General features: G+C 42.1%; 1 protein-coding gene across 5 annotated transcripts in view; it reads right to left on the bottom strand.

Annotated features, from left to right (window-relative positions):
- POC1B (POC1 centriolar protein B) overlaps positions 1–25,538 on the bottom strand; it is a 122,976-nt gene that overhangs the window by 41,439 nt on the left and 55,999 nt on the right. The window contains exon 11 of one of the 5 annotated variants that reach the window (XM_030548583.1): positions 10,538–11,214. The exons of the other annotated variants lie outside the window; for them this stretch is intronic. Within the exon in view, the coding sequence (XP_030404443.1) occupies positions 11,089–11,214 (126 nt within the window). The 3' untranslated portion in view covers positions 10,538–11,088. Of the gene's footprint in view, positions 1–10,537; positions 11,215–25,538 lie in introns of those variants that run through there. 5 annotated transcript variants of the gene reach the window in all.

The following is a 25,538-nucleotide window of genomic DNA, read 5'->3' as shown; positions in this document are numbered from 1 at the left end:
TTTTTTTTTTTCCAAAAACATGCGTCATTGGCAGATCTGAGATTGTAAAAGAGCTATCAGTCTCTCTCCCCTTATGATGGGGGAGGGAGAATTTAACAAGAGGAAGCTACCTACAACAGCACCAGATATGTTGCTCTATTTCTGTGGAGAAACGCAAATCCCTCCAAGTCAAATCATTTGCAAGAATGTGTCATGGAGTAAGAAGCACGAGAAACCCATCTGCAACACAGCCACAAGAGATTCCCAGCACAACTGATCAAGGAGTCAGCCAACGAGTCAGATGCTAGTGCCAGAAAAATAGTATTTCACAGCTTGCCATCTAAACCCCTGACTGCCAGCCAGGAAAATGAGAAATAGTACTATGTAATGGTGACAGCACTTCAGTACTTGACTAAAACTTTATTAATAAACATTACATTTAAAATGGCGGATGAAGTAAGGTTTCAAAAGGACAAGAAGTGCTCTAACAACACCTGTCCGAGAAAACATTCCAAGTGAAAACATGTTTGAAAAATTATTTTGAAAAACTATGTATATGCTATTTTTATTCAATAATTGGAGTAAGAGGAAAAAGACCATGTTAATCAATTTCATTGGGGAGTTTTAGTAATGCATAGACCATTTGGGACATGCTCTCTAATTTGTATGGATAAATGTAACACTCAGTGCAGCCTAGAAGAACACAAGAGTGAGATTTTCAGAAGCACTTAGCACTGGCCTAACCTTGCTTCCACTGCAGCTAATGGAAGAAGAATTAAGCCATTACTGAAAGTTTTGGAGAATCTCATCATAAATGTTCAAGAAACGTTTCTATAGGGTGGTCTGACATACTTGGTATATTTTTGACATCTCATTTATTATCATTAGTATTCTATTATACTAAGCTTTTGATACAGTCTCCCACAGTATTCTTGCCAGCAAGTTAAAGTAGCATGGGCTGGACAAATGAACTATAAGGTGGATAGAAAGCTGGCTAGATCATCGGGCTCAACAGGTAGTGATCAATGGCTCCATGTCTAGTTGGGAGTAGGTATCAAGCGGAGTGCCCCAAGGGTAGGTCCTGGGGCCGGTTTTGTTCAATATCTTCATTAATGACCTGGAAGATGGCATGGATTGCACCCTCAGCAGGTTTGCAGATGACACTAAACTTGGAGGAATGGTAGATATGCTGGAGGGTAGGGCTAGGATACACAGGGACCTAGACAAATTAGAGGATTGGGACAAAAGATATCTGATGAGGTTCAACAAGGCCACAAGTGCAGAGTCTTGCACTTAGGATGGAAGAATCCCATGCACTGCTACACATAAGAGACCAAGTGGCTAGGCAGCAGTTCTGCAGAAAAGGACCTAGGGGTTACAGTGGACAAGAAGCTGGATATGAGTCAACAGTGTGCCCTTGTTACCAAGAAGGCTAACAGCATATTGGGCTGTATAGGAGCACTGCCAGCAGATCGAGAGATGTGATCATTCCCCTCTATTCGACATTGGTGAGCCTCATCTTGAGTACTGTGCCCAGTTTTGGGCCCCAGACTACAAGAACGATGTGGAAAAATTGGAAAGAGTCCAGCAGAGGGCACCAAAAATGATTAGGGGGCTGGAGCACATGACTTATGAGGAGAGGCTCAGGGAACTGGGATTATTTAGTCTGCAGAAGAGAAGAATGAGGGGGAATTTGATAGCTGCTTTCAACTACCTGAAAGGGGGTCCCAAAAGGATGGATCTAGACTGTTCTCAGTGGTACCTGATGACAGAACAAGGAGTCATAAATGGTCTCAGTTGCAGTGGGGGAGGTTTAGGTTGGATATTAGGAAAAACTTTTTCACTCAGAGAGTGGTGAAGCACTGGAATGGGTTACCTGGGGAGATGGTGGAATCTCCTTCCTTAGAGGTTTTTAAGGTCAGGCTTGACAAAGCCCTGGCTGGGATGGTTTAACTGGGAATTGGTCCTGCTTTGAGCAGGGGGTTGGACTAGATGACCTCCTGAGGTCCCTTCCAACCCTGATATTCTATGATATTCTAGGGGAAAACAGAACACTCCTGCTACACTGGATGGCAGACTCTGCTCAGTGAGGGACTTTGGATTTTCAGAGCAATTAAAATGCTATTTATTCTAAAGAAAATACTTAGACAAAAGACAGTCCTAACTCCGCCAATGGAACGGAAGGAGTTACCTAGGAGGTTCGAACGAGTTACCAGGGGGTTGGACTTGATGACCTCCCGAGGTCCCTTCCAACCCTGATATTCTATGATTCTATTAGAAGTTCTATCAAAACATGTACATTGTCCAGCAACAATTAAAGTGTTAAACATGGTGGTACACAAGCTTGGTAGGTATACAAAGACAAGTTCTGTTTGGTTGCACTAAGACCAGAGAATTCACTGGCAATACTTTGGATGTAATTTTTCAAGATTGCTGTAAAGAACTATGTTTTGAAGCACTTTTATAGCTGACTAGAGCTCTTTGGGCTGCTATTGCTGAAACTTAAAAAAGAAAAAAATAAAACCCCAAATTGAAATAGATACCTAGGTATCAGAAGGGTCATGGTTCTAGCAGCCCATTAAAGAGCGCCAGGATGCAATTCAAGTCACAACTGTGACAAGACAGAAAATGTGAGCAATTGTTCAGGGAACTTATTGGCTACTGGAGTTTGAAGATCAAATTTACATACTAACTAATGCCACTATTGGTATGTTTAGGAAGTTTTTGCCTAGCTGAGGTGCCAATATTAGGAAAATAGGGGACATTAGGGACATTCCCATTCTATCATCCACCAGCATGGTAATTATGTGGCAATTTAGTGCCACAACTTTAAAAAAAAGATTAAAGAACAGGTTCACTGTGGATTGATTAGTATTTAGAAATACACTATATATTCAGTGTACATTCCACATCATTAAATGCATGCAAATGTAGTGTATCAATTTAATTGTGTGCATAATTTTAACTGTGTGGCAATATTGTTAAGTGAAAAATTTAAATAATTTAAAATAAATTTAAATAATATAAATGGCATAACACTGTGTGTGTGTGTGTGTGTGTACACACACACACACCCCATAAATATAAACTTAAGTATAAAGAAAACAGGAACATTGAATAAAATGCTTATCATTTAAAGATAAGTTACTATATCTAATGCAATATTATAGATGTGTTTTATTCATACCACTTACCCAGGCAAATTCACTTCCCAAACATTGCTGCAGATCTTTTACACAAAATGCCAGCATCACAAAATAGAAGATTTAAAAATAATAAATATATCACTGGACAATTAACAACTTTTGGAGGTTACTACACAGAACTACACCGTATTGGTATAGATTAGCATTCACTTTGTTTTCTATTTTGCACACAAAGGGAAGTTTATACACCACTATATTCACAAACATTGCTCAACCCTTGTTAACTCTTCTGTTGCTCCACAATACAGTGGCATGCAATGTTATATTCACATCAGTGACTTCCAGATAGGAACTGTCAAGACTTATATTACTCAATGTCAATTTTTATTAGCTAGGGATGCACAAATTGGTTATCCTCCTAAAAATGCCACATCAAAGCCTTGAGACAAAATTTCAGATCTAACATAAATCATTTTTTCCAGTTTAAATGAACTTCCTTTTAATGTGATTAATTTACATTGGCAACTGACACACAAATACAGGTACATACCAAAACTAGGACAGAAAGTCAAAGTGTGTTGTACCTGATATTTGAGCTCTGTACAATATGAGTTTCTTTTATTGCTATACAATAATAAACAACTGGAGATTTGGTCTAGAAAACTGTGCTCTTATCACTAGAACAGGACAACTGGTGTCCTGAAACTTGGGTTTTATTTTTAATGGGAGCTTTGCCACAGATTTCAGTGAGTGTGGGATAAGGCATCTGTAAAATACGATAATGCTCATCCCTCTTTTTATAAGTACAAGAGCTTCTGATGAAATTAACTATGTAAGTGCAAGGATATTACGCACAAGGAAAGCACATTAACCTTGGAGTGCACTGTTATTGAATTAATGCAAAAAGCAGCAGCTGCAGCATGAAAGACAAGAATTTTAGGTCTGGGCTACTGATTTTAATTATTTTTTAAGGCAGGTGCAGACTGTAATGCTATATGCCATCTACACGCTTCCCTATATCAAGGAAAGTAAAATGCACTAAGCACTTTTAAAATGGTGAAGAAACATATGCAAAGACCATCTACAAAGATCAGATTAAATGCATAGCTTGTTTACACACAAGATATTGTTGGTACAAACATTGGTCCAGATCCTGCCATTCATTTGTGAAAGCATAAGGGTCCACCCATGTAGCCGTACCATAAAAATGAATGGTCTCTGCACAGGCACAAGGATCTGCCTGTGCTGATTAGAAAGCAGGCTAAGGGTCTCATTTATATTTAAAAGACATTTTAAAGCTCAACGTGAGATCAATATGTCAAGGCGCAATTAAAGATGCCAACAACATTTAATTGCTTTACTAAAGTAATTATATTAATAGTACATTATACATCACATACTAGGGGAATAACTAAGAGAATCATTAAGATCAACTGTGGTAGAAGACAAACGCATTAACAGGAACATTATACTACTCTCCGTTCATTACAACTTTTCATTTGTTGAACGCATGTTTACAACAGAACCAAATAATTAATTTGAATATTTAATCAGGCTATCAATTTTTAATTATCATATATGTATTGCATGGCATCAAATGTTTACTTTAAAAAAAAAATCACCCAAACGCTACAGTAACGTCATGAAAAATGTTTTGGTTTTGCTTAGCAATATGGGAAGAGAGCCTGCTATGCTGGATCAGCCCATCTACCCTGATCCTCTAACAGCAGCCAAAACCTGTTGCTTCAAGAGAATGTGAAAATTATAAATTGCACTTACTTAATTTTGTAAGTGGAGAGAGAACCACTTCCTGATCCCCACCGATAATCAGTTTACATACTGAAATACAAGATCTGACTACCTATTTCATTGCTGTAAATTGCAAATGTATTGTGATTTATTTAAAAGTTTAGAACTGAAGGTGCCTGATATAAGTTGAGAGTTACCTAGAGGTGAAATATCCGGGGCTGAAAACACTGGTCTACGATTTTTGAGAAGTCGTCTGCTTCAGAGATAAAATGTGATATTTATTATGTATTTTGACGTGCTGAATTAAAATATGACAATTAAAACAACTGATTGGCTACTGTTTCTAAGATATTCAAGTTTTTACATTTTATGTCTATGTATATTGTGTAGATAGTAGAGTTTTAATCATAAATTGTAAACCTAGGTCTTTTCGTGTGTTTATGGTTGCTTTACATGATAATATTTCACCTGTCCTGTTTATGTAACACTTTAAAAATCAGCAAAAGGGTTCTATAAATAAAATTTATTATGAAACAAAAGGCAAAAAACTATTATGTACATAGTTTAGTCCTATTCAGTGTCTACTCGGCGCTTCTTGGCTTGTCTCTTGTATTCATTAAATGGAGCATCTCTTGTCACTGTCCAGCAATAGTCTGCAAGCATTGATGAGCTCCCTTTGCCCTGACAGCCTGCCAGGAGATTCCACTGCTGTAGTCTGGAGCCCAACAGCTCTGCCTTACTCTTGGGTAGTTCCAAATCCCTGACAAGGTCATTCAGTTCACCTTGTATTAGGAGGTGTGGTTCAGAGGAGGTGGATGAGAGAAAATGTGGGTCCGGTGACATTGATGGTTCAGGACCAGAAGTTTCATCCTCTTCCTCATCTGACTCAAGTGAGAATGATTCTGGTGCATCAGGAACCGGCAGTCCTTCTCCGTGGGGTACTGGGCATATAGCTGATGGAATGTTTGGATAATGCACAGTCCACTTTTTCTTCTTTGACACACCTTTCCCAACTGGAGGCACCATGCAGAAGTAAAAATTGCTGGTATGATCTGTTGGCTCTCTCCAAATCATTGGCACTGCAAAAGGCATAGATTTCCTTTTCCTGTTCAACCACTGGCGAAGATTTGTTGCACAAGTGTTGCAGCATATGTGTGGGGCCCACCTCTTGTCCTGATCTCCAATTTTGCAGCCAAAAGAAAGGTGATAGGCTTTCTTAACCAGAGTGGTTATACTGCGCTTTTGTGATGCAAAAGTCACTTCACCACAAACATAGCAGAAGTTATCTGCACTGTTCACACAAGTACGAGGCATCTCTGCTCACTTTGGCTAAACAGAAATGTGTCCCTTTGCAAAATCAAACCCTGACAAAGAAGAGAGCACAACACTGTATGATTTCTAGAGCTGATCTAGGGCAATTTGTTCAGCAGAGTGATGTAAGCTTCGTTATGATTGCATCATCCATGACTTCTAGGAATAACATGATGCAATTCATATCATGTATGATGCAATACCAGCTTCAGATTGCATCATTCATTGTTTTGCCTCAAAAGCAAGTACTGTCCAAACCCAGTCAGATTTATTCATAGATCCAGTCAAAGATGTATTTTAGTCATTTCTGGTTTAAATTGAGATCCCGTCCCTTTATAACTCACTTATCCTCCGCCATTCCCAAGTCAAGGGTCGTATATACTGACCCAATAGCATATCTTGAAAACTAGAGCCGATCAACAATTTTAAGTATCATTTTCGTTCTCAGTGACCCAGAATTAGTAAAGTTGGACTACATTTATTTCAGAAGCATTTTGGCTGTAGAGCAGTGAAATAAGCATCTAGCTTCTGGTTTAAACTGTAAACAAGATTTCTTCATGCCTTGTCTCCACCTGCCCACTCCCAAGTTAACTGAGGAGCCAAAGTTCTCATAACCAAAAACCCCATCCCATAACCCCTGTAAATGTCAGCACTGTTCCACCTTCACAACCACCTGAAGGTGGCCAATCAAAGGATGCAACCACCACAGCTAGATACCGGAAGAGAAACACCTAGGGGAGACTACAATAGCCACTGAATTATCCTACTTATCCATTCCCTACCCAGTTCATTTCTCAATCTCCCTATAAGCACTTCCCAAACAAAATAAATCACACTGCCATTGATCTGTAACCTCACCCCCATTACCATCAAATACAACTCCCCTCTGCTTGAGATCCCAGAACAGGGACAGATTACTTTTAACATCTATATTTAGATTGAAGAGAAATTGACAGCTTTTGTCCTTCTAAGTTCAGGCCTTTATGGTGTGTCTATGGTGCATTAAAAGACCTGCGGCATGGCCTCAGCTGGCTCCCATCAGCTGCGTCATGCTTGCAGGGCTATGAAACTGTAGTGTAGACATTTGGGCTTGGGCTGGAGCCCAGGCTCTAAAGCCTGAGCCTGAATGCCTACATTGCAATTTCATAGCTCTGCAGCCCAAGCCCTGCAAGCTCAAGTCAATTGGCCCAGGCTGTGAGATTCAGTGCTGCGGATGTTTTAACACCGTGTAGACATACCTTAAATGTAAATCTTCACTCAAGAATTAATTTGAGTTATCTACTGTTCTTGAGTTAGTCTACCTCAAGAGATAGCAACCACACTGTGAAACACTCACATTATTGTGTCCACACCGACATGGTATTCACTTGTTTGTGGTGCAGATCCTCTGACTCTGAGCACTGCAGTAAGCTAAGCTGCTTTTGAATTCTTTCCCAGTGGACGATGGGGGAACTTGTCTGTCTTTTTGGGCACATGGGTGGAAATTGTGAGATGGCATTAGAGGGCTTGCAGCGCTTGAGTGGTACTAACTTATGTCTACATTAGAATGCTTGTGTTAGTAGCTGACAAGTTGTGCTCACTTAAGTTTTAGTCTATACCCCCTTTTGGGCTGGCCAATTCAAATTAATAGGACCACAGATCCTGAGTTAAGGGCTTTGTGTGCAGACAGGATTGAAGTTCGGAGCAACAGTTGTGTTAACTTTGCAGTGCAGACAAGCCTCAAGAGTTTTGTGGATGTTTGCTTTTCGTTTTTGCATCTCCTGCAACAGTTGTTGATATCACTAAAACACAAAGCCTGCATCTAACAACAGAGTAGCAGGGTGATGGCTGCTCTCCTTCCTGCTTTCACATTACCCCACACAGGCTTGGTAATTGGCTGCTTAACTCCTGTCATGAAGGACAGTGCAATTCCAAGCTTCTCCTCCCCTCTCTGGGGGCATGGAGAGGTACACACAGGCCCTCTCCAGAGTCTGGAAATAAAACATTCTATTGGTCAGGAGACGGTAACAGATAAACCCATACAGTATAGTACAGAATACAATGATTTTTTAAAAGCATTGTTAAAATGACAATAAAAAGAAAACCTGCAGTGCCCAGAAATAGCAGTTGGCACTATAATCTCAGATCAACAGCTCAAAGTGCCACTCTGCTGGTTGGGAGCCTAGTGCCTTCATAGGTATTATAAAGCAATAATATATTATAAAGATAAACAAAGGGAAAGTTGACATGTAGACATTTGATATAGGAAGCTAAAGATATCAAGGAACATGTCTATGGCTATTAGAGCAAAGGACAATAAGGATTGCTCTTAAATATACCAAAACAAAACAAAAATAGTAGACACAGTATGGCAGTGTTAATAATGATGCACAAAAAGTGTGTGTTTAATAAGTATTTCTGTTCTTTATTTTGAAAGATGGATGAATATTCATATTTTACAGTGGTAAAGAAATAATTTCTATTACAACAACAACTAAAGAGAGTGTTAAACAGCATCTATGTTTAAATATTTTTAATTCTGGGGAACTAGATAACTTGCATCCCAAAATCTTTAAAAAAAATTGAACCAGTGAACCACTGATGTTAATTTTATAATATCTTGGAACACTGTTTCCAGTCCTCTGGAATTTCTCCAAATCTAATGCATCAATATTTAAAATAGGCAAACAGAATGACCTGTGTAACTTTAGGTAGGATAGCTTGATAATGATGTTCGGCAAAAAAAAAAAATTAGTGAACAGCTGATATGAGATGCAATCAGTGAAGAATGGTAGCATAATTAATGCCAATCAGGGAGCTTTAATGAAAAACAGATCTTGTCAAACAAACTTAATACTCTTTTTCGATTATACTGTAATCTTGGTTGAAAAAAAGGAAATGTGTTGACAAAATAAACCTAGACTTCTGTAATACATTTGATTTCATACTGCACAATATTCTGACTAAAATTAGTACTATAGAAAGTCAGTGTAACACATGAAATAGGTTAAAAACTAGTTAGTTGATGAATCTCCAAAAGTAAATGTTGAATTATCAACAAATGGTGGTGTTTCTAGTAATTCCAGTAGAATGTTACTGGCCCTCTGCTGGTCAATATCTCTATCAATAATCGAGAAGAAAACAAAATTTCTGAAAAAGTTTACAGATCACAAAGATTGGTGGAATGGTAAATAATGAAGACAGGTCAACTCTACAGAGTAATCTGGGTCACTTGGTAAGCATGGCTCATTCAAACACCATGAATTTTAATATAGCCAAATACAAGGACACACATCTAGGAACAAATAAACTAGATCAAACTGGCAGGATGTGGCAGTGGATCTATCTTGGAAGGCAGTGACACTAAAAAGAACTAAGGTGTTATGGTATATAATCAATTGAACAAGAGTTTGCAGTGTGATCTAACATCTGAGAGTGCAAAGGTAATCATTGGTTGTATAATAAGTAGGGAAATATCAAGTAGGAGGAGGAAGTTGGTATTACATATGTATTACTGCATTGGTAAGACTATTGTTTGATTACTTTGTCCAGTTCTGGTGTCCGCACATCAAAAAGGATGTGGAAAAACTGGAAAAGGTTCAGAAAGAGCTACAAGAATGATTCAAGGTCTGGAAAACTTATAGTGAGAGTCTTAAAACATTGCTTCATTTAATGAAGAGAAGGTTAAAAGCTCATGTGGTCTGGATTCATGAACACCTAAAAGAGGAGAAGTTTTCAGATAGTAACAGATAAATGCATAACAAGGGATTCTCCATCACTTGAAATCGAAGTCAAGATTGGAGATCTTTCCTAAAAAAATAAACTAAAATAAAATAAAATAAAATCATATTTTCTAGCCCAAGCAGAAGTTAGCTTCATGCAGAAATTACTAGATGAAATTCCATGGCCTGAGATATGCAGGTGGTTAGCCTGGACAATCATAATGGTCCCTTCTGCTCTTAACTATTAACGAAGTACTTTTTCCTCACGCACAGAAACACAATAGGCACTGCAAAGCTGCTCTTATTTCTAGTTATTGACCACATAGAGAGTACCACGATAGCAGCAGGGAGAGCCACTGTAATGGAGCTGACATGGACATAAGTCACTTCCATCATTTAAAGTGGAGCAAGTGGCTGCATTCCTTGACTGAATGAGATGTTAGCAGTGTAGTCAGTAACAGGATAAATAGAATTCTACAGCCTTGACTTGAGAGCTGTCAGATAAGCAAAGGTGGAACAGCTTTAAAATCAGTTACAAAGAGAAATACACTTTATTTGAAAGTGCTTGATCACTCATTTTGAATCTTAAATATTTTTATTTTTTGTTTTGTTAAATAAGCATTTCAGTTCACATTCAAATTTTGCAGCACACATGGTTGTCAGCATCCTGTACCAAGCTCAGACTCGTGCAATGGTTAGGAATAACAGGGTAAGTCAAGGGCACTGTTCCAGCTTCAATGTCTTGTTCCCTAGTTTTGTGTCAGTTTGTGTCACAGCCTTAGCACACAACTTCAGATAAAAAATATAACCCATTAACTTTTAAGGAAAGGAGAAAACACATATTACACACACTATAAACACAACCACCACCAAACATTTTCATCATTTTAAAATTCAGTTAAATTAACTGAATAAAATACTCAACTAAATTCACTTGTGCCACTATATCCAAAACAAGAGGGGTTTAAAAGATTTACGGAACTGGTGAATCTTAAGTTCTTTATTTTCCATTCAACTAACAGACTCACAAATGGCATTTAGACCAGTAATAAATCATATCCTAGGTTGCAGAAAGATCATTACAAGCTGACAGTCCAAGTGAAAGAAGCGCATTTCTGAAAGTGCTTTAGTAGTTATTTCCTGTGTGAAAGACTAGCTGCTAGTTTTTGCATTCCTCAGGGTACAGTTCTTCTCAGAGGATGTTACTCTTCCACAGGAAAAGGAAGGAACCAGTTGTTATTGGATGCGTGGGTTGAAAGCTGCTGGACATTTTCTACATGCCTCAGAATCAGCTGTGAGAACTTGGATAAACAGCTTAGATTCCCAGCCTAGGGAAAAAAATTACTATGACAGCTTACAAGTACAGTATCTCAGGAAGTTATGACACAGAAATAATACCTGGAACTTTTAAACATCCAGTTCCCAGAAATGTGCTGATTTTGCTAAAGGAACTACAAAACACAGACTGACTTGATAAACTTTCTTTAACCATTTCACTTAACACTGTGTTTTGCTGCCACATTAAAAAAAAAATTGACTTTTTTTGCCAGCTATAACTCATCTACTAGAAAATAATCAGTTAATTTTACAACATGAAACAAAACATTAAGAATTTCATTATTAATCATGTTTATTATAGTATTGCCTGAGGGCCAACCAAGAATAGGGCCCCATTGCCAACCCTGTCTTAAAGAGTTTACAATCTAAATAGACAAGACAGACACGGGTTGGGGGAAAGTGTATAACTAGAGGTGGATTTTGTGGGGCCCTGGGCCAGAGCAAGTGAGAGCCCTTCCCACCCTTTCTGCCTGCAGTCTCCCCTGACCCTCCCTGATGTTCCTGTGGGATAAATGGGGTTGGGGTGTGGGGGTTTGCCCCACCCCCTACCCAGCACTCTTGCTGGGGAGCAGAGTTGAGGCACAGGGGCTTCCCTGACAGGAGTGCTGGGTGGAAGGAGTGGATTGGGTCAGGGGGCACCCACTTTTCTGGGCCCTCCATTTTCCCAGGGCCCCAGAACATGGGCCCCATTAGCCCAGTGGATAATCCGCCACTGAGCATAACACACAAGTAGAGTGAACAAGATGATGGTGGCAAATATCATGTCAGTTCCATGATTCTTTCCACCCTTTGGGTGGGATTACTAAGGAGGGGATTGGCTAAATGGAAACAAACGGAAAGGGACAGGAGGAAGAGGGACAGGGGAGAAGCGGTACAGGTGCCGAGTGAAGCTGTGTGTGTGGCAATAGCACTGTACATTCACACCCTGGTGCAGGCTGCATACTATATCTCCACCTGGACAAGCCCTGACTGTCCAGAGATCCCGGCTTCGGCTGCTACTCTTCTAATGGCTTAACTTTGGATAATGGGATCGCAGGGAGTCCATTGCCAAGAGCATGGGGTCAGACATGAGGTTTCAACCTGGTGTGCCTGCCCACAGGCCCAAAGCCAGGGACAGTGCTTAAACTATGCCCAGCCCCAGAACACTAGTGGTACATGGAATGCAGAGTTTGGATCCCCCAGCAGCAGTTTTGCAAGTGTCCAGCCAAGGGAGCTTGACTACATCTGGTACAGTCCACTACTTTGCATTTGTACAGTGCCTAGCAAAATAGGGCCTTGGTCTTGGTTGGCCCTTAAGCACTACTGTTTTAAACATGATTAACGACTTTACTTATTAACTAATACTATAGCTGAACGAATGTAATTATTGAGCACAGGCTACATACTTAAAAATAGCACAGGAAATCTTCCTTTCCAACTATATAGGATATTAAGTTAAGTTCAGTCTTCAATTCACTCAAGCACTATTAATGAACACCCTGGCATATATTAACACTTAATTATGCAGCAACGCAATTACATACATTCCCAATTCTTTCTTAGTATACTAGTAGTTATATGTCCTGTTAGAATATAATCACTATAAACAGTGCAAAGAAAGGCCATTAAGATCATATTTCTCCCTTATTACATATGTATTACTTCTCTCATGTATAGCTAATTTTTAGATCCATTATCAATTGCACTAGCATGCCTCTTAAAGTCACGTATACTGAACATGTCAAGGAATTGTGATGTGACTGCATTCCAGAACCAGAGAATCAAAACCTGTGACAATTTGGGGATTCTGCCTATGTACAACTTATGAATTCTGACTGATGAAATTATTAAATTGTTATATCATTAGATGTCTCACTGTAGGTGCAGTCAGCCATAGGGCTGTATTATGTATTTCCAAGACCAGGGACAATAGACAATTGTTAAGGCTAATGACTGTACTCCAGTTGAGAAACTAGCCCAAGCAAGTTTGTCTGCAGAGGCGGTAGGATTTGGAGCAGTAGAATTTTCCCAGCAGCAGAACAAAGGAATCAGGTGTTAGTGGTAAGACTTATAAACTCAAGAGAAAGAAAGAGGGGCATGCTCTCCTGCGAGGAAGGCACAAGGAGTGCAGGGGCTGTTTAACTCTGGAATGAGGCAAGGTAAAAGGAAGCTGACTTGGAGGAGGAGAAGTAGAGACTCCATGATTTGGAGGAGAAGAATTCAGAATTCCTCAGAGAACTCTGACATAAGCAAAGGAAATGCTCCAGAATGAGGAGGAAAGCGAGGCAGGAAAGTATGTGTAGTGTTTTATTATAAATTTTCTGGATCTGTAGGTCTTCTATGCTATCTAAGTAAAAAGAACGAGTGTGCTCAGAAACCTTTGCAAGGCCTATCTAAGTGTCTGTTTGCTTCACTTATCACATGCTCCTAGAGAGTTAAGCCATAAACCTAGAGTGACCACACTGTTGGAGCGGAGGGAATGAGTGTGCTCAAGTTACTGGAGAGGCTGGGTGGGTCAGCACTGGTCCTCGGGCCTAGAGCAGCTGGGCTGCAGGATCCCATTTTCTTGGAGGAGTAACAGAGAGAGCTTGTGCCCAGGAAATGTGCAAGAGAGGCCAAAGAGAAACAGTATTGTAGCCTACACTGACCAAGGGAAGTTTAAGAGCATGCTCATTTAGTGTATTGTACAAGTCAGGCCGGAGAGGAGGCGGATGAACAGTGTAGATCCCTGTTCAAAACTGTAAAGAGAGGAACAGAAGGGTCCCTTCTTCCTTCACTTTTTCTTAGAGGAAGATTTTCTTTGTTCTCCTCTGTTCCATGTAATTCTGATGATGCGTTAAGCCAAGGAAGAAAGATGGTGCCTCAGCCAGAGGTATCAATGACAGCTTCTTCCAGTAAGGTAGGGAAAGAGCTGGGGAAGACTGCCTGTACATTGGGAGGGGAAAATAGTGCAAAATCTTGCTGCCATATTGGCTACTATTTGCCTACGTGGCATATGATGACAATTCATCTATACTGGTAGTAGTCACATCCCAGAAGGTAATTTCAATTGTGTGTCAAAAAAACTGCTAGAGTTCTGGAGAGGCACCTTTCTTGGGAGGGGTTGTGGGAGAAGAAGGGGAGTCTATCTTGATGTCTGTGAAAATAAATAAGACAAAATCTTTTCTGCTTTTAGCGTCGAGAAATCCAGACACCTACTACTAAAGGGGCATGGACTAGTTAGCAATATTTCATCTTTCTGAATGATAATTTCTGAGCATTAACTTTGTTCCTAACCCCTTCTTTAAAATGTTACGCTGTCTCAAAAAAAAAAAAAATTCGATCACTTAAAACATTTTGAAAACCTTCAAATTAATCTACCCTCACCAAGCAAAAAGGAACAATGCTTATCCCCCCCTTAAAATATTTAGCACACGGTCTTAATTGTAGAGTCGATATTGTGTACAAACAAAAAATACATCTTGCACTTGATAAGTATCAATGGAGGCAGCAAATGTGTATTACAGGCAACATAGCTAGTTCAGATTTCACACTGCTCTGCTTCCTTCAAATCCTGTTTACATGAGCAACATCAACAGATGGAACACTAGAGTGATTTCCTGCTGCTGTCAGAACAGCTAGCGAGACATCAGCTTGTCCCGGGTTTATCATGGGATCATGAGGTTAACTGTGCATTGGTTTGGACATTTAATTGAAAAAATACACCCTCAACACATAAGCAAAAACCAAAGGGTGAGGCAGAAAGAAATAGTCCTACAGTAAAAAAAAAAAAAAAAAAAAAAAGTCCTTTCCAACTTTTACTTTTTGGTAACTCAGGAACACAAAGACAATACTAAGATGTCTGTAGTACAGTGGGGGCGAGGGGGGGGAAGGCAAGTAGTGTTTTGAATGGAAGAGAGAAAAGCCACCTTTATAACAAAAACAAACTAGTCTGAGATCCTCACACATTAAAGAACTGTAATCTGTGATTCTATATCTTGCCAATGAAGAATGTTGTTATCCTAAAGATCAATGTGTTTTTAATGAGCTACATTTACTATTCATTATAAGTTTAGCAGATTAATTACAAATTACTGGCATTATTTGAGGGGGACAATAGGTGAATACCTTTTTTTCCACATTGATTTTGAAGATAGTACAACATTTAGTTTTTAAAAACTTTTACATCTTTATAAATTATGCTCTTTCGAGTAGATTTTTTCAAATCTCTGCTTACGTAAGTAGTTAGGAAGTGGCTCTGAACTGGTTTTGCAATGTTGTCTAGTAACTAGGATACCCCAGTGTCACAACATTTACTGAAATATTTTCTGTCTTTACATGTGAACTCTCAATTCCTGAATATATTTTGTCCATAAAATAATATTTCAGTGATCCTAAAAAGTTTTCTGGCACACCCCCTCCCCACCTGTAATGGAACTTGTCTGGGCCCCCCACACACCCCAAAACTGTGGTTGGGATCTGGGGTTGGGAGAAGAGCCGCAGTTGGGGCTGGGAGCAAGCCTGTGGTTGGGGCCAGGAGTGCTGGAGCTGGGGCTGGAGCTGCAGCTGGGTGTGGGGCAAGGTGGTCTGTAGGGATTTATCATCCCTATACTGATCTGGGTAGAAAAGGTGCAGTGCTGGACCGGGGTCGTGTCCGGGCTCTCAGGGAGGGTTGGCGTGGGGCTGTCTCGGAAAAGCGCCGGCAAGACGGAAGCCCGACTATAAAAAAGAAGCGAACAAGGCTATAAATCACTCTTTATATAATCAGGGATTACGTCGTTGCAATTAACCAATCAGTAATGATTAGATGCATGATAAGTGCGTGATATTTGCCCGCTGTCCAATAAGGAAAGATTCTAACATGGTTTGGTGCTGCGTGTTAAGTGTTATGTAACGTAACAAATGGCTATATAATAAAGCCGTGAATAAATGGATTTGATTCAGCCTGCAACCACATTGGTCGTGTGCTTTGTCCGGTCCGCATGAGATACCACAATGCCAGATACCGATCCGGCAGGACCTGGTCGGTGCGTTCGAAAGGAAAAGGCGGAGGTAGCGGCCGCGGCAGGAGGTACCGAGGGGATATCGGCTCCTGGTCGTCCGAGAGAGACATTCGTGAGCTCACAAGTGAGCGGCTGCAGAAAACAGCATGGGTTCTGCTTTGTCAGCGGAGGAAAAAACGGTGCATGATTTTTTGTTATGCACTGCTGAGAAGCAGGGAGAAAAGATTCCCTCCGACGCGCTGTCCCAGTTGTTGAAGTGGGGACAAAGGCGCGGGTTTTTTATTACTCCAAATACTGTTTTGGATAAAGCCGTTTGGGAGCGTGTGGGATCTGAACTATGGGAATCTGTCTCGCATGGCGACAAAGAAGCCACATCCCTGAGCCAAATATGGTGCAAAACAAAAAAGGTTGTAGAGACACTCGCCGCGGAGGCAGAACTGCAGGCGGCGGTTAATAATATTTTTCAGCCAAAAGAGGAGCCGCCCTGTGTGTTGCCGGTTGGCGCCCGAGAGTTCTTTGGGGGAGAAGAGACTGTAATTCCGCTAGCCCCCAGTGCGCCTGAAATCGATCCTAGCACCGTCCCGCTCCCTCAGGATCCAGATGAATCCTTGGAAAAAATGGAAGCCATCAATGCAGGGACGGTTGAATTCCAGGAGGAGATCAGAAGCCAGGGTTATCAATAGCAAGAAATGTTAAATAAATTATCCCAGATGGTCGGGGAGGACCATCCTCCACAATCTCGTACATTAAAAACCCTGCACGAAATATCTGAGCCGGGTTTGTCTAGTTTTCAGAGAGCGTATAAGACTAAACCGCCCGATAAAACCCCACCCTCGGGTGATGTTGTCACCCCCTGTCGTCGCTGCGGGCGTTGGGGGTGTAATGTGGGATGTACTGAGCGGGATAACCCCTTTGTGGGCAAGCCGCTGGAACTTAACAATCCCTTTATTAATAAGCCACCAGCATATTCCTCTGATGCTGTGGGTCCGGGGTCTCCGGATCCGGTGCGGCGGTGGCATGGACTTATAAAGGAAGCCCACATAGAAGGAGAATTCTTACCTAATGCCTTCCCGGTTATTACACCGGACCCGAACAATCCTGCTAGGCGACAGTGGGCGCCATTGGACTGGAAACTTATCCATGAGGCACAAAAATCAATAATGTCCTACGGCATGAATAATCCATATGTACAGTCCCTCACAGAGCAGGTGTTCGTCGGACATATGTGCCCTTATGACTCGTCAAAGTTTGCTGATATGCTTCTAACACCCACTCAAAGGCTATTGTGGAAGGATAATTGGTCAAAGCGTGTGGAAATGGCTCTCATACGCAATATTGATTTGTCTGAGGACAATCCGCTGCGTTATGCCACTCAGGATATGCTTATGGGAACTGGAGTTTATGCGGACCCGCAACGGCAAGCTCGTCTTGATCCTCGGATTTTACAACAGTCACAAGGACTGGCTCTGGCCGCTTTTAAGGATGTACCTCAGATGGGTAAACCGATCCCGCCGTACGCAAAAATTGTCCAGGCTCCTTCTGAGCCTTATTCAACGTTTCTCGATCGACTTAGAGAAGCGATAGATCGTTCCCCTAATTTAACGGCCGAAGCAAAGGCAGCTGTTGGACTTGATCTCGCTACACAAAATGCCAATGCCATTTGTCGTCGTATTTTGGCTACTCTACCAAAGACTGCTTCCCTGACAGAAATGGTGGAAGCCTGTAACAGAGCATCAGTATACGAGGAAACTAACAAAGCGGAAATACATGCAAAGGCTCACGCATCAGCACTGGCAGTGGCCCTTCGACCCTTGGTAAGGTCCAGTAAGTCTTCCCGCCCGTCGGGAGTTTGTTTTGCGTGTGGAAAGCTGGGACATATGAAAAGGGACTGCCCGAATAAAAATACACGGACGGGAACCGATAATGCAACAAAGACTTTTGCGGGAACTTGTAACCGTTGTGACAAGTTTGGGCACCGTGCGTCCGAATGCCGATCTCGTTTCAAAAAGGATGGCACACCGCTACAGGGAAACGGGAGACGGAGCGCCCGCCGGGGGGGGGGGGGGGGGGCGAAGACACAAGAGTTCCCCAGCCCCAAACCAGTTGTTTGGAATACCTTACAGGAGCCACCCGAGGAAGTGCCGGAGTGGACTTGGCCACAGCAGCAGATAGAACATTGGAAAACGATAAGGTACAAATCGTCCCTTCCGTAGTAAATGGCCCTCTAGGATATGGACTTAGTGCTCTCCTAATTGGCCGCTCCTCTATGTCTAAACAAGGACTCTTCGTACTGCCTGGCCTTATTGACGCGGATTACACCAGAAATATCGGAATAATGGTCCGTGCCCTTTTCCCTCCGGTTAATATTGTGGCTGGTACTCGTATTGCTCAATTAGTTCCATTTCAAAGTTCTGTCCCTAAAACTAAAACAACGGAACGTGGGCCTCATGGTTTTGGATCTACTGATTCCCCACAGATAGCTCTTGCTATGACATTAACGCAACGCAAACCCTTGCGGGTAGTGTGCCTACAGGGCCCAGATGGCTGCCAAATACGACATGAAGCCCTCTTGGATACTGGAGCCGATGTGACTATCGTCTCAATCCAATTTTGGCCTGATTCTTGGCCCTTGCAAGATGCTACGACCTCGGTCAGGGGTATGGGGGGGACCCAACCCACTTGCATCAGTACCTACTATATTACAATCTGTGATGACGAGGACCCTGCTACAACAGCGAAGGTACGTTCTTACATTCTCTCTGCTCCCGTCTGGCTGTTAGGTCGTGATTGCTTAAGTCAGTGGGGAATTATATTACATAACTCCCCTTTTGTTTAGCGGCCATTGAGGGGCGGCCGATCCTGCAATTGGAATGGTTAACCTCTGCTCCGGTATGGGTTGCTCAATGGCCGCTGCCAGCTCGCCCGTGTACAAGAATTGGTCCAGGAACAGCTTAAAAAGGGCCACCTTGAACCTTCCTTAAGCCCCTGGAATACCTCAATTTTTACCATTCCCAAAAAATCAGGAAAGTGGCGCCTGTTACATGATTTACGAGCAATAAATGCGGTCATAAAAGACATGGGGGCCCTTCAACCAGGCTTAGCTACCCCTACGATGCTCCCTCGTAATTGGCCTCTCCTTGTAATAGATTTAAAGGATTGCTTCTTCACAATTCCACTTCATCCTAACGACAAGGACAAGTTTGCTTTCTCGGTTCCTTCTATAAACAAAGCCGAACCTGCTCAACGATATCAGTGGACAGTGCTTCCGCAGGGCATGAAAAACTCACCCACTATTTGTCAGCTTTATGTGGCCTGGGCATTAAAGCCACTCCGTTGCACACACCCCGAATGGCTTATTTATCATTATATGGATGACATTCTTTTCGCGGGGGCAACCCTTAATGCTAAGACGGCAATTTTGGAAATCACTTCCGTGCTGCAATCTGCTGGCCTCACCATAGCCCCGGACAAAATTCAACAGCAAGCGCCTTATTATTATCTAGGCATGCACATTACTAACTCTATCGTACGACCACAAAAACTGACTACTAATCTCACTATTTGCAACCTGCATGATGTCCAACGCCTGGTCGGAGACTTACAGTGGGTCCGTGGGCTTTGTGGCATCTCTAATGAGGATCTGGCTCCCCTTCTTCAACTTCTAAAAGGAGGCCGTGATCCAGCTGAACCTCGCTCCTTGCAACCACAACATGAAGTTGCCCTCCGCACTATTGCCAATAAGACTACGCTTCGGTATTCCGGCCGCATTCTCCCGGGGTCACCTGTGTCCCTGGCGATTCTCTCCAGAGAGACCTCCCTGGAAGCACTGCTCTTTCAGTGGCTTCCGGATCTACCTGACCCTCTCGTTGGACTCGAATGGATTTTCCCATCCTCTCAATTTTCCAAAACAGTTATCACTCGATTGGAAGCCATTGCATCACTTATTGTGACAGCCCGCGCCAGTACAGTTACAATTACGGGCGCTGATCCTGATGTTATTTATGTACCTTTTAATGCTCCTTTACTCTCCCACATTCTTGCTAATGATGTCTCTTTTGCTGTTGCTTTGTAATGTTATACTGGCCGTCTTACTAATCACTATCCCTCTCACCGCCTCCTGTCGGTGACAATTCCCTTAGAAAAGGTGGTCATGCGACAATCGTCCCCTGTTCAGGGGCTTACTGTGTTTACTGATGCCAGCGGCAAAATGGCCCGCGCCGGCCTTCTGTGGCACATGGCCGGTGCCTGGCATCATGAGTTGGTCATGGCTGACGGGTCTCTCCAGGTTTTGGAATTCCAGGCTATTATTCATGCCTTTGTTAAGTGGCCCACTATTCCTCTTAATATTGTTAGCGACTCCCTTTATGCGGTTGGTGTAACGTGTTGCTTAGAGCGCTCACTCCTAAAGCAAGTGCCTAACCCTGTGTTATGGCGGGCTCTTCTCCAGCTTTGGCATTTACTCGATGCCCGCTCTTGTCCCTATTTTATTACCCACATTCGTAGTCACTCTGGTATTGTTAATGGTCTTGCACAGGGTAATGCCCTTATCGACCGCTTGGTCGGCTCGGTTCATGTCCCTAATTCCTTACTCAGGCCCGTCTTTCCCATGAGTTTTTTCACCAATCTGCCCGTGCCCTAACCCGTCAATTCAAGCTTCCTTTAAGTACCACCCGTGCCCTTGTGGCCTCCTGTCCTAGTTGTCAACAACATATTTTACCTCCTTCCCTTGCCTCTGTGTTAATCCCCGTGGTTTGTCTTCCTTGCAAATTTGGCAAACTGATATTACCCTTTTTCCTGAATTCGGCTCCCTTAAATATATTCACGTTATGGTGGACACCTTTTCAGGATTTCTGTGGGCTACAGCGTTAGCCAGTACCGGTTCTCGGGATGTTATTAAACATTGGCAGGCTTGTTTTGCTGTTATGGGCATCGCCGTGTCCATAAAAACGAATAATGGTGCTGGATATATTTCTCGTTGTACAGCTCGCTTTCTTTCCTTATGGGGTATCTCTCATGTTACCGGTGTCCCCGGCAATTCCACCGGCCAAGCTATGGTGGAACGTTCCCATGCCTCTTTAAAGCTTCTTTTATTAAAACAAAAAGGGGGAGTTTCCCCTGATGCTGACCCGTTAACCCGTACACCCATGCTCGCCTTTCAAAGGCTCTATATGTGCTTAACTGGTTACAGGTAGGGACGCATAACGTCCCACCGGTCACGCGACATATTACTGGTGCCACAGGGCAAGAACACTTGCTGCCTTGCCCGCAGGTTCGATGGTTTGATTATACACATCAGAAATGGCAAGGTCCTATAGAGTTATTAACATGGGGGAGGGGCTATGCCTGTGTTTCTACTACTACAGGTCCCAGATGGATCCCCGCAAAGTGGGTTCGACTGTGGCTCACCCAAGGACGTGCTGAGCAACCACACGACCCCGATATAGAAGCAGCAAACGACGATACCATCCCGGATCTAAGTTTCCTCTTTCCTGACTTTAATTAGAAACTTGTAATCATTAATTAAGTTGTAAGATGTAGATAGTATACGTTATGCAGTTTTGCAAAATCGAGCAGCTATTGATTTTTTTTGCTGCCGGCGCAAGGATGTGGCTGTGAGGATTTTGAAGGTATGTGTTGTATAAACTCATCAGATCACTCACATTCTATACATGCATTGTTGCAGGCATTACAGGATAATGTGTATAAACTTACCCAGGGATAGAATCCTCCTTGGGATTGGCTTAATAGTTTTGGTTAACCAACTTGGCTTACTTCACTGTTACACACTAAATTGTATCTATTAATAATTATATTGCTTTTTCTTATTTTTGCTCCTTGTTTTGTTTATATATTATGACAAAGCCTTATGCGTATTGCCACAGCCTTGTTTGAAAAGAAAGTGGGAGGTGTAGGGATTTATCATCCCTATACTGATCTGGGTAGAAAAGGTGCAGCGCTGGACCGGGGTCGTGTCCGGGCTCTCAGGGAGGGTTGGCGTGGGGCTGTCTCGGAAAAGCGCCGGCAAGACGGAAGCCCGACTATAAAAAAGAAGCGAACAAGGCTATAAATCACTCTTTATATAATCAGGGATTACGTCGTTGCAATTAACCAATCAGTAATGATTAGATGCATGATAAGTGCGTGATATTTGCCCGCTGTCCAATAAGGAAAGATTCTAACATGGTTTGGTGCTGCGTGTTAAGTGTTATGTAACGTAACAAATGGCTATATAATAAAGCCGTGAATAAACGGATTTGATTCAGCCTGCAACCACATTGGTCGTGTGCTTTGTCCGGTCCGCATGAGATACCACAGTGGTGCTCCCTCCCCATCCCCTCTCGAGGCTAGCGTGGGCCCCGCCATGTCCCCCTGAATGTTCCTTCATGACCCCCCTCCCCAGTTTGTAGTATTCATTGGCTACAATAGGATTACAGGAGGGAAATATTCAGAACTGGCAATCTCTTCTTGCTAACAATGGTGCAAATTCCAGCTATTTTATTATTCTTGTATGAACAGCAGCAACAAAAAACCAAACAAGGAAAAGCTAACACACAGCCATATCTAGGGATTGCTTTCTTTCCTCATTTTACTGAAACAGACAACAGAACTAACAATCAATAGTCCATAGTGCCCAAGAACTATTTCAACATATAATTCAGTAACTCCCAAAGCTTTCATAATTATAATAAGGCAGCAGGACACTCCATAATTAAGGTTATAGAGACTTTTCTCATTAGAAGTCTAATTCTGTCCCTTAATCTAAAATACACAAAAAAGTCTTATTCTCAAAGATGGTAGGATAGATCTTGGTTTAAGGTAGAATTTTTCCAACAAGTATAAAATGAATTAGAATACCCTAAAAAAGTAGTTCAAAATTTAAAAAATTAACATTTTTTGACACTTTGTAGCAATTCCCCTCCCCCCCGCAATAGATAGAAACATTCTTCCTGGAAGGTTGGGGCCCTACTGAGTTTCCTATGGTTTACAGGGCCCCTATACAAGGGTCTTAAGGCAAGGTATACGGAAGGCCCTCAAAGCGACAAAGGATTAGGCTCGCTGTGGGAAGGTTTAGCGAGAGCTCCCCCAACTAATCTAAAATTTGTAAGGATTCTGGGGAAAGAAGCTTTCTGTAGCTTTCCAAGGGAGGGAGCATTTTGTTTCATTTTTCTTTAAGAGGTGGAGAGGGTGTCCCAGAGACAGCAAGGGGGCGGGTGAGATTAGGAATGATGGCACGAGAGGGACGAACAGGTGATGGGGAGATGGTGGGTGATGGAGGGAAGGTGGGGCAAATGTCATCATTGGTGAGGGGGAAGTGGAGGGTGTAGATGTGTGATCTGGATTTGTGCTGGTGGGGAAAGGAGAAGGTGGGGACTGTAGGGGGTAAGGGAAACAATTATGTTGAAACGCAGTCAGAGGGAGGAAAGAAAGGGACAAGCACAGATACTATGATGCAGAAGGGTGTGGTGAAAGCCATGGCTGAGTGATAGATGGAAAAGCTAACCAAGAAACCCACTCACATTTGGTACATTATTGGCAGAGTAATACAGGTGAGTTTTGTAGTTCTCTCTCTTATAATAAGGACAACAAAAGGCTATAAAGTGAAAGAGATGCTGTCAGCAATCAAGAGGATGCTACCAGGGATGCATCAACACTTCATTTTATTATTCAACTCTACAAGATGCATTCTGGACACAAATGTTTCATAAAGCAGTCAGGTAAATAAATGAATGAGATTAAATTAAGTGATTGGGGGCTTTATAATCTCTCTCTTTGTTATCTATACATGTACACTTGAGTCCTGCAATCAGTGTTAAGATTCAGATGCAACAAACTTCAAAAATTATTGGAGTAGCCAGAAAATTCTGTTTGTAGAGTGGCCCTACTGGGTCAGATCAAAGGTCCATCTAGCCCAGTAGCCTGTGTTCCAACAGTGGCCAATGCTAGATGCCCCAGAGGGAATGAACAGAACAGGCAATCACTGACTGATCCATTCCCTGTCATTCACTCCCAGCTTCTGGCAGTCAGAGACTTAGGACACCCAGAGCATGGGGTTGCATCCCTGATCATCTTGGCTAATAGTCATTGATGGACCTATCCTCCATGAACTTATCAAATTCTCTTTTGAACCCTGTTATACTTTTGGCCTTCACAACATCTTGTTAATGAGTTCAACAGGTTGACTGTGAATTGTGCGATGTACTTCCTTTTGTTTGTTTTAAATCTGCTGCCTGTTAATTTCATTGGGAGGCCCCTGGTTCTTATGTAATGTGAAGGGGTAAATAACACTTCCCTATTCACTTTCACCACACCATTCATGATTTTATAGCCCAGTGGTTCTCAAACTGGGGGATGGGACCCTAGGGGGAGTCCCAAGGTTATTATATGGGGGGTTGTGAGCTGTCAGCCTCCACCTCCACCCCGCTTTGCCTCCAGCATTTACAAAAGTGTTTTTAATGTATAAAGACGGTTGCACTCAGAGGCTTGCTGTGTGAAAGGGGTCACCGCGCTATAGACCTCTATCATGCCCTCCTGCCCCCACTTAGTCATCTCTTTTTGTAGTGGAACAGTCCCATATAAGGAGAGATTAAAAAGACTGGAAGCTGTTCCATACCCCTAATCATTTTTGTTGGCCTTCTCTTCTGTACCTTCTCTAATCCTTGAGGGGGCCACTTAAGGATCTGGGGCAAAATCAGTACTTGGTCCTGCTAGTGAAGGCAGGAGGCTGGACTTGATGACCCTTCAGGGTCCCTTCCAGTTTTAGGAGATAGGCATATCTCCATTATTAAAATACCATTAATTATTTATTTATTTAGATGGGGCAACCAGAACTGTACACAATATTCAAGCTGTGGGTGTATCATGGATTTATGTAATGGTATTATGATATTTACTGTATTATTTATCCCTTTCCTAATGGTTCCTAACATTATGTTAGCTTTTTTGACTGCCGCTGCACATTGAGCAGATGTTTTCAGAGAAGTATCCCCAATGAGTCCAAGATCTTTTTCTTGGGTGATAACTGCTAATTTAGACCCCATCATTTTATATGTATAGTTGTGATTATGTTTTCCCATGTGCACTACTTTGGATTTATCGATATTGAATTTCATCTGCCATTTTGTTGTCCAGTCACCCAGTTTTGTGAAATCCCTTTGTAACTCTTCAGAGTTTGTTTTGGACTTAATTATCTTGAGTAATCTGAATCATCTGCAAATTTTACCACCTCACTGTTTATCCCTTTTTCCAGATCATTTATGAATGCGTTGAACAGTACTGGTCGAAATGCAAATTCCTGGGGGACACAGCTATTTGCCTCTCTCCATTCTGAACACCGACCATTTACCTCTACCCTT

This window comes from Gopherus evgoodei, chromosome 1 (genome assembly GCF_007399415.2).
Source record: "Gopherus evgoodei ecotype Sinaloan lineage chromosome 1, rGopEvg1_v1.p, whole genome shotgun sequence".
Classification (NCBI taxonomy): Eukaryota; Metazoa; Chordata; order Testudines; family Testudinidae; genus Gopherus; species Gopherus evgoodei.
Note: the sequence above shows the minus strand (reverse complement) of the source record. Positions and strands in the feature narration are given on the sequence as shown.